Source organism: Electrona antarctica (assembly GCF_951216825.1).
Source record: "Electrona antarctica genome assembly, chromosome: 12".
Taxonomy (NCBI): domain Eukaryota; kingdom Metazoa; phylum Chordata; class Actinopteri; order Myctophiformes; family Myctophidae; genus Electrona; species Electrona antarctica.
The window spans coordinates 30,925,945-30,939,055 of record NC_136793.1 but is presented as its reverse complement, the minus strand read 5'-3'; the positions used below and the strand labels follow the sequence as shown (position 1 = coordinate 30,939,055).

The following is a 13,111-nucleotide window of genomic DNA, read 5'->3' as shown; positions in this document are numbered from 1 at the left end:
ACAGTCTTTATCCAAAAGCATCACATAAGCATGCAACAGGGCTTGATCAAATATATATATATATATATATATATATATATATATTTACAAGCACCATCTACAACAAAGGCTGACATAAATCTAGATCAATAGTCTAATGAACTAATTCAGTTAATAAGAAGAACAAGCAAACACATTAGCAGCAGAATAATCTCCCAATGCCAGACCTTGAGCATGGCAGCACTGAGGCTGTCGGTGAGGTTGGTGGTGCTCTGCAGCATGGGAATGATCTGCAGGACACGTTCCAGGGCATCAGCATGGCTCAGAGACGGCACTTCTTCCAGGCCTAACCCAGGATCACCAGCTGCTCCAGTGTCTTCCTCCTCCTCCTGTAGCAGCAGCAGGGTTGTGATGTAGCGGTTGATCACGCTATCTCGATCCAGACCAAAGGTGCTGTTGGACGCAAAGGGGAACGTGTCAATCTAATCTACTGTAAGTACTTGATGCATGCAGCAACTCCCAGTGATCATTTTAGTCAACAGCATCAACTGTCATGCCCACAGCTCTGTTACAAGACACAGGGATAACATGATGGAAATACACATCTTTTCTACTACAATAATCACACCCTCTAAGGAGCTTTGGTACACATTCTCTCAGCAAACGCACGCTCAAACGCCTCCACAATTTCCACAACCATTGTTAAGTACTCTGACAAGGTTTTAGACTTATCATCCCTCCATCTACGTCTTCACCTACTGTACAGTTAATATAAAACATTTTCATTCAGGCACATTACAGCTACCACTTTTGCGCCACAGACAGAACGTCATCAACACCGCGCCACGCTTCTGACCGTGGCATATTTCACCAGGTCACCAATTTACCCGTAACACCTACCATGCCTGCGCTTTGGGCCGCGACACAGACAGGGACAGTCGTCCACAGAAACAGGTTTTGAAGTGAGTTGTGCTTTCATTCCAATTTAAATGTTCCCATTCTGCATAGTGCAGACTGCTAAGAAATATTTTAATAAATCCGTCCCTTACGCAAACAGGTAGGCTATCTTTGCCACGGGTTGCCAGATTTTACAGCTGAGACAGAAACAAGCAATCACGTCTATGCTTTCCCCCCCCCCACTCTTATTGAGTGGTGCAGCCACTCCAATGAACAGCATGTGTCCGTATGTATGTATGTATGCATGCATGCAATGCATGTATAAAAAGTGATGATAAGATTGCCCCTCACTTCACACAGGTCTGATTTTTAAATATTGTTGCTGTTGCCCAATATTTAGCCGACCTCACACACTTGGCATTTGCTGCTACTACCTGGATGCATGGCGACAACCAACACCTTCCTTGCTCACTACAAGTTGCTGTGCAACATCGTTGGCATAGGTGACAACGTTGCAAGGGAGCCAATGACGCGTGGAACTAGAATCGAGACCGGCCAAAGGCTGGTCGAGTTTCTAGTCCAATACAGTTGTGAAGAAGACCAATGAACAAACTGTGTTGGCCAGCAGACCTGCAGTACTGGAGGATGATGTCAGGTGTGATGCTCATGTTCTTCACCAGAACTGGGATCAGAGCACTTTTCATCTCTGGGCGCTGGCGGAAAACAGACTGAATGGATATCTATAAACAGGAAAAGACATGGGGTTAAAGGAATGGCAACAGTCAAAAACGTCTGATATTTATGCTAGTCCATATCTCAACAATAATATCAGTTGCTTTTTGCCTATATACAGCTTTTCGTCCGAACACGTGTCACATTTGCCATCGACAAATAATTTACGTCATATGTGGACAAGCAAATCGACTTTTCTAAACACAGTGCAACCGTTTTAACTCAGCTCGGGGCTTATATCGTGCACGCACGCACGCGCACACGCACACGCACACACACACACACACACACACACACACACACACACGAAATATGCAAGTTGTAATCGAGATCTCTCTATGTTTGTAGAGAAGATCGTCAGTAGAGGTTAGTCCTGTTTGTGGACCTTGTAGTCCTATTCGTGGACCCTATGGGTGCTACGGGGAGGGAACTGTATGAACTACTGGTCAGTAAGCTTGAGCCCAGTGTTAGCTAGGTGCCTCCTTCTTATATGATACTTACTTGTAGTATGAGATACTTTATTATATAGTATGAAATACGTACTTGTAGTGTTATGCTGAATGCTTTTATGCGCCATACTTTATAGTGACATAACGCCATGGCCTAACGTCACACTGTCAACCGTTTCTGTGACAACAAGTGAATATTAAACTGTGAATTTCATCCACAATACAAACCCCTAATTTCCCCAGCTTGATGCCCCACTCTGCATCTGTGATGACTGACTGAAACTTCTCTTGTTCCTCTTCCTCTCCATACAAGTGGCAGAGATGCGCTCCAACCATGGCCACATCCTGACATTAGAAAATGAAAAGTGGATTACATAAAAAATGAAATAGGATGTGTATTCCATTTGTTCCCACTAGATAATGCTAACAAACGTCCAATTTGACATTTCTAAGTAATTGTGTTCAGACTTAAAAACTTAAGAATGGAGTGAGATGTGCAATATCAAATCCAAATCTAAAATGTAACTATCCCTTTATTAACAGTTAACAGAGATCAACAGTCTATGGAACTAAAGTAAACTGGAAAAAAATCATTGATGTCTAAAAAGTAAAAACGTTCTATTAAAACAGACAGCATTCAGGACAATCAATTGAATATGGATTTTTACATGTACAAGAGGATGTACAAAAATAGCCACTGGCTCTGCTGCCTTTGAAGAAGGCAGCAGAGCAAGAAAATGTTTCCGTTTGATCATCTTGAAAATGTAAAAGAACATACTTGAACAAACTTAATAATGCACTCCACTGTTTATAGATTTGAGGATTTCAACAATAGTAAATGGTGCATTTATATAACGCCTTTATCCAAGGCGCTTTTACATAGATGTGCATCAATTCACCCATTCACACACCGATGGCGGCAGAAACCATGCAAGGCACTAGCCAGCACATCGGGAGCAATTTGGGGTTCAGTGTCTTGCTCAAGGACACACTAACTCTGGGGGAGCCCGGGTTCGAACAGGCAACCGTGCGGTTACCATCCAGCCACTCTACCCCTGAGCCACCGCCGCCCCAAAAATGACTTACCGTATAAAACGACAAAAATAGGCTACAGATTTTGTCATTTAATTCCTGTGTGGTGTGATTATTTTGACTATGTTGTATGTGTTAGCATGTGACCTTTATCTATGACATAACATAACATTTAATTTTCTTTGTGGATGTAACCATTTCATCATACCAAGATTTTGCTGTAGTTTTGCCAGGTGCTGTCAATAATCTTCCAAAGTATTTTGAAGACTTCGGCCTTGGATAGAAGAGTGCAGAGTCCAATAGCCAAGTCACAATCCACCACTCTCCAGTTCAATACCTTCAAACAAAGGAATATATAGAAAGATAAAATAAAGTGACACATTCTTATGAAAGCTTTTCACAAGATCACAGGTGAACTCACCTTGTTCAAGAGGCCCACAGCAACCACATTGAGAGAGGATAATGTTGTTTTCTGTAGATCTTGCACGCAAGTATAGTACTGGATTAGGTAGTCCTTACCATAAAGCTGAAAGAAGAGTATTGAGAAAAGGACATAATTCAATACCTATAGATATCTTTGTCCAGATGCCACAACATGTATGACCACAACTGTGATACTGCTGCATGTTATACCCGTATGCAGAACGTAGGGTCCATTATGTTGGAAGTAACATGCTGCAAGCAGATGCCATAGGAGTTGACCAGTACTCTAAGGGCCAGCTCCAACTGACTGCACTCCTGCAGCATCTGCAACATGTTAGACAGGGGACCCAGGAGAGGCTTCAGGAAGTTTGAACCTATAGGAGGGACAGGTATGATCCAACATAAAAACTAAGGCTCACAACCTTTGCCAAGCAAATATGAATCTTTTAAAAATACGGTAAGTCATTTTAAGTAGTTACCATCTGCAAAAGAACACTGCGACAGACAAGAGCAGTCCAATGGATAGAGCTTGTTATCTGCAATAAATATAAATAAATAATGGAACTCAACTTCATACTATCTAAATAAACCAGTTAACAATGTCACAAATCCAGGCACTAAAATGCAAAAAGATATTTTGTTTACCTGGTGACACAGGCACCAAGCTGTTGGTGATCTCATACTGCACTGGTAGTACAGATACTGGGTCCAGAACAATGCAATCCTCTTTAAAAAGATCCTGGAAACTGGAATAAGCATCATTTTCTGCTTCCAATGTTGCATCCTTTGAACAAATGTACAATTTAAAACTATTAAAAACAGAATTTACTTTTTATTTAGAAATGCATCATTTGTTGTGTGTAGATTTGAGCATGTGAAATAGATTGAACTTTGCAAGTACTACACAATCAAAAGTGTGTAGTTCTTTGAGTTTGTTTTGGGGGGCAGGCTTCATAATTGTGATAAAATAGAGGTATCGCCTTTAAAGATGTGGTGCTGTGATTTTGTTCCACCCTAAAACATGATCATCAGGTATTATTATATAAGGAACTTTTTCAAATAAGTGTACAGTATTTGTAAAAAAAATGTATGTGGACACGCCCCCCAGTTCATTAAAGCTTCACCACTTTTCAAACTATCTTCATACAATAGGTCCTCACTAACAATCATGATAAAATGGCACTTTTATTTCCTACTCGGTCTGTGTCTCATAGGAGGGCTGTGGGCAGTACAGAAACCCGTCCACCAGTGCCATTTTATCATGATTATTAGTGAGGACCTGTTATATGAATATAGGTTGAAAAGTGGTCCTTTAAGTATGCCTGGTGGGTGGTGATCCACCTGAACTGAAGTCACCCCCACAGCTGTAGCCATCTTTAAAGTTCTCACCCCAAACCCCCCAAACAATTGTAGGGTTATATTGGAACATCTATACTTCCTAAAGTGGTCTTCACTAATTGAAACTATCAACAACACTAAATTGCCACTAAACAGTGGTTATAACAAGGAGTTATAACAAGGAGCTTCGATTACAAACTGTGACAAAACATTTTAAAACAAACTGCCGTTTTGTCAAGGCATATCCAATCTAGTGTCTGTAATACACAAAACATGAGTGACGTCACGTGATAGGTTAAAACTTTTAACCTACCACGATGAACGGAGAATCAGTCTCACCTGGACCTCCCGGTCCCTAGTGAAGGACCGGGAGGTCCATTAAACATTAGCAGTGAACACCACTTAAAGATCATGCAAAGGGCCACGCCATCATTTGGACAGTGTTGTAAGAAATTGGGGGCTGAGATACAGACCTTGGGTATGAAACCATAGTCGTCTGATAACTGACACTGATTGTAGACATCCACCGCTGTCCGTGTGCACTTACACAGCTCCAAACAATCCAGCAGGAGGTCTGAAAACATTTTCACATTTTCCTTTCAGGCATTACGTTTATTGTTAAGAAATGCTTAATAATTAATTTAATTAATTTATATCCAACAAAAGTTTGGAATTCAATTGTTCAGGTTCAACTTCATTAATCATAATGTTAACACCGGGTGGTACAATGAAATGTACCATTGATCCTGTGTTAACTCATTTATAATAGTGTTCCTTCTCTTTTCTGTAGAACATATTTACTACTCTACTAAAGGGTTGACAGTGTGTCCAGACTACACTGATATCAGTTACTTTTGTCTGAATAATAAACAAGCACATTCACCGAAACTCAGGTTAAGGCCTGGACTGCTAGCGTAGTCGCCCGGGCTGTTGATCTAGCCTGACAGTGTGTTCGAGTACCAATCCCAACGACCTTTGCTGCGTGTCACTCCCCATTTCTCTTACCTGTCAGTCTACTGTACTCAACATTCAATCAAATAAAAAGGCATTAAAAGCCCCAAAGATATCTTTAAAAAAAAGAAACTCAGGTTAAGGTACAGTAAGTCTGGATGTGCCAATTACCTCCTCCTCATCCTCCTGGACATTCGACACAGTCGGCCATACCATTCTCCTCAACTGACTCCACTCCACCATAGGACTCACAGACACTGCACTAAACTGGTTCACCTCATATCTCAGACAGAACCGATCGCGTCTCCCTGGGAGGTGTTCACTCACGATCACACCCTGTCACCTGTGGCGTACCCCAAGGTTCCGTCCTCGGCCCCACCCTTTTCACTCTCTACATGCTCCCCCTTGGTCGTGTCAGCCGGCATGGGATATCCTACCACTGCTATGCTGATGACACCCAACTCTACCTCAGGACTGTCCCACTCCCCTCTGCCCCCCTGTCGTCATCATCATCACCATCATCCACACTGACCACCTGCCTTGAGGAGATAAGGCGTGGATGACTGACAACTTCTTACAACTAAACAGCTCCAAGACAGAGGCCATTCTATTCGGCACCCCACACCAGGTCAAATCATCCCCAATAACCAGCATCACCTTCTCCACACAGGACCTCCACCTCTCACCTGTAGTCACCAACTTGGGTGTAAAAATGGACCCCCACATCAAACACCTCTGCAAAACCTCATTCTTTCACCTCCGAAACATAGCCAGACTCCGTCCCACACTCACCCTGCCTGATGCAGAAAAACTTGTTCACGCCTTTATCTCCTCAATGCTTGACTACTGCAACGCACTTCTCACTGGGATCCCTAGCAAGAGCATCCAGAGGCTCCAGTACATCCAGAACAGTGCTGCTAGGATCCTGGTGAGAGTGCGGAAATATGAACATATCACACCCATACTCCATTCCCTTCACTGGCTTCCCGTCTCCTTCAGGATAGAATACAAGGTCTGCCTCCTCACCCATCAGTGCTAGCCTGGCTTGGCCAGCCTCATAGCGGAGATTCACTGAAGATTCTTGAAGAATCTTCAGTGAATCCCAGCTATGAGGCTGGCCAAGCCAGGCTACATCAGTGCATCCACAGCAACACCCCTTCCTATCTGAAGGAACTCATTGAACCCCCAACCTCCACCCGCTCCCTCCGCTCTGGAAATTCAAACACTCAAAACCACAAAAACAAAACTCTGCACCATGAGGGACCGGGCCTTCTGCTCAGCTGCTCCTCGGCTGTGGAATGCCCTCCCCGACCACCTGAGAGCACCACAATCCGTGGACGCTTTTAAAAGGGGACTTAAGACTTTTCTTTTTAACAAGGCATTTGGCTAGTTGGACTTTTAGATGCCCAGTGTGCTTTTAACCTTTTAGCAGTATACTTGACCACAAAATGCATGAATTGTCCTTTTATACTTTTATAATAATCTTGATGTAGCACTTTGAGATTTGTTTCAAATGTAAAGTGCGTTATAAATAAAATGTATTATTATTACCTGAGTGGCACACAGTTACAGCCTGACAGGCCAGGTTGTGGGTGACAGCTGGCAAGTCCAGGTCATCAGAGATCACCATGGGCGCATCATCATCTAACATCTGACACAGCCTCTGGGCAGCAGTGAACAGTACCTTTCCTGTACTGGGATTACAGTGGTGCTCATACAGCTCACTGTTAGGGTAGAATACAACAGACAAGACATGAGCCATTTCATTAAAAAAAAGAAAATCATGAATAGTGAAGTCTATCACTAATCCACATTTCGCTCCCCGCCTGAAAAGGCCTTAAAAAAGCCTTATGTCAACTTCCCATTGATTTTACGATTTGTGACCAAATTTGACTGAGGGACTGTCATTGGATTTTTGTAATTTTCATGTTATATGAAAGCAGGTAATCATAGCTTCAAATTGACATATTGGTTGTTCAGTTTGACCCACCAGTTGCACGCTCTGCTTGCGCAAGTAACTAGAACTGCAGTGTCGAGTGCCTACTTGCTTGTTGCACAAGTGCACAAGCAGAGCGTGCAAGTACTGTAGACCGCTATAAACTTTCAAATCTCAGCCTCTCTGTGAAAGAACATTTGCAATATTGAATTATTAGGTTTAGCCATTTGCTACGTACCTTGCTTTTGGAGGAAAAAAAAAGTAGTATTTTGAAGTATGGTAATGACTACTTATGCCTGTTATGGCAGTGGTGTCAGATTACATACCATCAATTATACCCTGGCATTGGTACATATATTCATCACGTCATATGCTCATATGTCTATATATATGTATATAATAATAATACACTTTATTTATATAGCACCTTTTTTGACAGTGTCACAAAGTGCTTAACAATATACAAACAACAGTGTTACATAACAATCAATAACAATCAAACAGCAGGCAGAATAAAATTACATTATCAAGGGAATTAAAAGCAAACATTGGTTATCGGTTTAAAAAGGCTTTCCTATAAAAGTGGGTCTTTAATTTAGTTTTAAAAATAGCCAAGGAGCTAATAGACCTCAGGTCAGATGGCAGGCTGTTCCAGAGCCTGGGAGCCCTGCACCTAGGGCACCTCTAGTAGGGCTAAGGTAGAGGACCTTAATTGGCGGACAGGCTGATGGGGTTTAATAAGATCTGCTAGGTATTGCGGTGCCAGGCCATTCTGAGCTTTAAAAGTCAGTATTAAAATCAATTCTAAAATGTACAGGGAGCCAGTGTAGTGAGGCCAGTACCGGGGTGATATGTTCAGATTTTCTTGTTCCAGTGATGAGTCTTGCGGCTGCGTTCTGTATTAACTGTAGGCGGTGTATGGATCCTTTGCCGAGTGATGAATAGAGGGCGTTACAGTAGTCCAAACGGGATGAAATGAGTGCATTGACAACTTTATGAAGGTTAGGGGTGGAAAGGACTGGTCGGATTCTATAGATGTTGCGTAAATGAAAAAAACAAGTGCGAACCACGGATTTAACCTGGGCCTCAAGACAGAGGTCAGAGTCCAGTAGTACACCCAGATTTTTGGCTACTGGTGTGACATTTGCTGACAAGGAGTCAGCAAGGTGTATACATACATATGTATATATGTATGTATATGTAATTTCTGAGTTGATTAGTGGTATAATGTGGTTACTCGGGTGGTTTGATGCGTATGTCCCTTTAATCCACTAGACACTGAAACCTATCATTACGTCACCATCGTAAACCAATTATACCCTGGCATTGGTACATCTTCATCACTTCATGGGACATACGCTTTGTAGCATGACGGAAAACATACCTGCACGGTCTGCTTCCGTATCTACCGTGCCAGCATATGACGTCATATCGTATGCTGCTAAGGGACATACACATCGTAGCACCTGACTGATAACATTACTTGCACGCTCTGCTTGCGCAAGTAATTATATAGCAAGGACTAGCTTCTTTCTCTTGATTCCTTACCACCCACACATTTTCTGACCTGAGGATCGTAAGGGCCGTATCCACCTTGCCCACCCCCAGGGCACGTAGGGCCAGGTCAGACCACAGCTCCGATTCTGTGCGCTGCAGTTGCCTTCCCAGACGACGCAGACCAGCTTCGGTTGAGATGGTCTTGGTCTTGCCATCAGGATCGTTGGCCACCACTGTGGTGGCTGTGACCTTCCCCTTGGATAGACGACTATTGCGTGTGGTTTCGTAGGCAGTGATGTGATGCTCCTGGATCTGCTTTCGGACTTTGGGATCAGCATAGTTGGTGGGAGTGAAGAAGATATCAAAGTCCTCCTGGAATATGTAGAAATTAATTTGTAATATGGCAAATTTCATACACAAGGGCTTAGGAAATGGTTACATTTAGATACAGGAACACTGAGGATTTTACTGCTGCATGGTGTGTGTGTGTGTGTGTGTGTGTGTGTGTGTGTGTGAGAGAGTGAGAGAGTGAGTGAGTGTATGTGTGAGAGGTGGTATGAGCTTGTAGATCTGCCACTTTTGAAAAATCTTGAAAATCTGTGCACATCTTTGAATATTTTTAACAGAAATCTTCTTTTCTGGGGGTCCCTGGCACAAAACCTTTTCATATGGGGGTCTGCAGCCAAATACATACTATACATTTGGGGATCCTTGACCTGAAAGAGTCATTTCCTTCACTGTAGGTCAGGTGTATTCAACTAGATTAGTCCGGGGGGCACAACTGTAGAATGATTGTGTGGAGGGGCCGCACTGCTTTGCGCGCACGCAGACAATTTGTGGGTTCTCAAAAGGCATTTTGTGCTCAAACACAAAGATTTATAATATACATGTGTGTACAGTAATGAGCAGAATAATATATCTATACAGCCGTCTGGCCTGGCAGAGACTCAAAGATTATGTTCAATTAAAAGAAGCTTACAATACCTGTAAGTTGGCGATCGCCTTAAACATGATTAGATTGTTCTCACACTCCAGGCTTTTAAGTGTATCAGCTGCAGGGAATATGAAAATGTAGGGTCAATGCATACAGTACAGCATAGCATTTACATTCATTAATTTAATTATATAATTTTGAAGTAAAAAGAATCACACCCGTGTGAAATGAGGGGCGCTCTTGTCATCGTACATCAATTTATGTTAGTGGACATTGCTACATAAGGTGGTCCCTTATTGGCCAAGCGTTTCCACAAACATTTGATTGGTTAGGCGATTTGCTCGTTTACATACAAACTAAGTTTCCCTCCCCTTCAATGTCAACAACGTTTAATGTTTTGATGTTTAATTTACGTCATATTTAGCAGAATTATCATCTCTTATCATACATCATCATGCCTCATCTCATACTGGCCAATCAGAATGCCTGTTGCCTGTGATTGGTTAGCTGATTTGCTCGTTTACATATGACATAACATTTCATTGTCAATGGCAAATCTTGAGACGTGTGGGAACAAAATCTGTTTATAGAAGGGGCGCCCCTTAAAAATGGCATTATAATAAAGGTAGACTACTTACATATGTGGTTGATCTGCATGTATTTGAATGCTTCCAACATCACTTGGGCAATAACCATTTGATGCTTCTTGTGCTGTTTAAGAGACATTTAAGTTGTCTTAATGGGTAACATTTCACACAGTATTGGATTCCCTGCTCACTATTTACAGACCCTATGTTTTGTGGTGAAAATCAACCAGCAAAATAATAAATGTTCTACATGCATTTTCCTTAAACAAAATATATTTTTTTTTCTAGAATGCAAAAACAAATACAGAATGTGAAAATGCTGAATTGCAGCATTCATGTTACTGATGGTTTTTTATCTTAAAAAAGGACAGAAAATACACCAAAAACGACATTGAATAAACAAGTCATAGAATCTACATGCAGGCAATGACATCTGCCCACCTCATGGGATATGTGATCTTTGTCCTCCAGCTGGAGTCTAGCCCAGGTTGTAAGGCGATCTATCACACACTCCAACTCTGCAGAGGACAGCTTCTTCAGGAGAGTCATGCATGCCTCATTCTGCGAACAACACACCCTTTTCTATTAGATACTAGCTAACCTCGCATCACCAGGCTCTCCACACAGCTTAAATCCTGGTTTTTGTTCCAAATTGACTGCGAATCATGCCATATACAGTCAGCTAAGTAAGTCTGTGTACTGAACTTGATACGGTGTACTTCATAGGTTACAGTGCAGCTTGCATTGTGCTTGATAGCGAGATGTTTCTCTGTCTGCATTGTACATGATATGTGAGGCATCCTGTTAGGTGGCACCCATAAGGTCCGCCTGGTATACCGACAGTAAGGCTAGCCTTGTACATCGTGAGGTCAGCCTTGCACATCATGCCACGTTCCTACTTCCTATGTCGTGCATCTTCATACCTTACCGTCTCGTTTCTATGATCCAGCACTATAAATATCTGTGTCTGTCTAATAAACTTTGTGAATCTATGGTGTGATACTGCCTCTGTGTCTCATCATTGGTTCTCCCGGGCTCGTCTCTGTACCAACAGAGGTACTTCAACTGGATCGTCACACACCACCCAAGCCAGCACACACTACCAGCCTGTTCAGAGCCAGACCGACCGAGGGTCGATTTAGAAAACACAACAACACAGCCTTTTCTATTAGATACTAGCTAATCTCGCATCACCAGGCTATCCACACAGCTTAAATCCTGGTTTTTGTTCCAAATTGACTAGCAGGATACAGTCTAGGCCACAAGTTCCCCTATTATGCATATCTGGTTGGGAACCACAATGTTACTTCCTGGAGGAATGCCCAATAGAGTAGCCCAGTTTAGCCAGTTGCTATGAGTTTGAATAAAACAGACATACCAATCAAAATATACCTACTAAATAATTTAAAGAAACAGATTCTTAAGATTTCAGAGGCTTATATGGCTCTACCACAATGTTGCCCCTGGTTTCCAAGTGAATTAGTTTTGGGAGCACAGGCTTCTAATTAGACAAAATCAGAAAACTGTACAACAAGTTGATCACAGTCAGGCCACAACTTCTGATAAAAACAAATAAAGATTAATAATGATTAACATACCTTGCCTTGGCCAATCAGCTGGATGAGATACAAATAATGTATCTGGGAAGTTGTAAGTTTGTACGCTTCAGCCAACTTAATGGAGTCCTCTAAAGACGATGGTAGATCTTGCTTTATTATGTATCGAATCAATGTCTAGGGAAATACAAATCAGTGATTTTATGGATTCAAGTGGCTGTCATTGTACCCGAGTAACTTGCGTTACATTAATGGGTAACTGGATGAATAAATAATGGAACGGCTAAGTCACTAAATTGACATGTAAATCAATCATACCATAATTTGAGTGTTGGAGGAGAGGTTGAAGTTACGAATCCCATAGCCTCGGAGTAGTTTCCTGATCTCCATCAGACCGTAACTCTCCTTCAGAAGCTCTTGTCTGGAGATAGTAAAAAAAAATGTTTTGGACTTTGCTAATTGCATCAGATTGCTACAAGAACTAGGTTCAAGTTCTAGTTTATTCATGTAATTCATCCACATACAGGTATACGGTTGAACAAAATGTGATGGACCAAGGGGTGCTCCTCAAAAACATGCAGCAGGAAAAGCATCATACCACAGAAGAAACCCTGACATTGGAGCCCCAGTGCTACTGGCCCTCAACCTGGCCCTCGACAAAACCACAGAGATGATCGTGGACTATACAAATTTAAGCCAAGGAGAGAGCACCCCATCATCAACATGAAAGGTTCCATAATAGAGAGGTGCAGCGACTTCAAAATTCTAATTCCTATAAGTAAATGGTGATGAAAGCACAG

The 13,111-nt window shown here is 42.1% G+C and overlaps 1 protein-coding gene across 2 annotated transcripts in view; it reads right to left on the bottom strand.

The window, feature by feature from the left end:
* kntc1 (kinetochore associated 1) overlaps positions 1-13,111 on the bottom strand; it is a 43,312-nt gene that overhangs the window by 14,983 nt on the left and 15,218 nt on the right. For both annotated transcript variants that reach the window (XM_079515354.1, XM_079515353.1), the window contains exons 27-42: positions 12,630-12,732; positions 12,354-12,488; positions 11,197-11,316; positions 10,807-10,879; positions 10,219-10,286; positions 9,305-9,606; positions 7,353-7,525; positions 5,324-5,424; positions 4,158-4,296; positions 3,992-4,048; positions 3,723-3,886; positions 3,511-3,615; positions 3,298-3,426; positions 2,286-2,402; positions 1,507-1,616; positions 207-432 (exon numbers count right to left, since the gene is read on the bottom strand). In XM_079515354.1, coding sequence (XP_079371480.1) covers positions 207-432; positions 1,507-1,616; positions 2,286-2,402; positions 3,298-3,426; positions 3,511-3,615; positions 3,723-3,886; positions 3,992-4,048; positions 4,158-4,296; positions 5,324-5,424; positions 7,353-7,525; positions 9,305-9,606; positions 10,219-10,286; positions 10,807-10,879; positions 11,197-11,316; positions 12,354-12,488; positions 12,630-12,732 — 2,122 coding nt within the window. The remainder of the gene's footprint in view (positions 1-206; positions 433-1,506; positions 1,617-2,285; positions 2,403-3,297; positions 3,427-3,510; positions 3,616-3,722; positions 3,887-3,991; positions 4,049-4,157; positions 4,297-5,323; positions 5,425-7,352; positions 7,526-9,304; positions 9,607-10,218; positions 10,287-10,806; positions 10,880-11,196; positions 11,317-12,353; positions 12,489-12,629; positions 12,733-13,111) is intronic.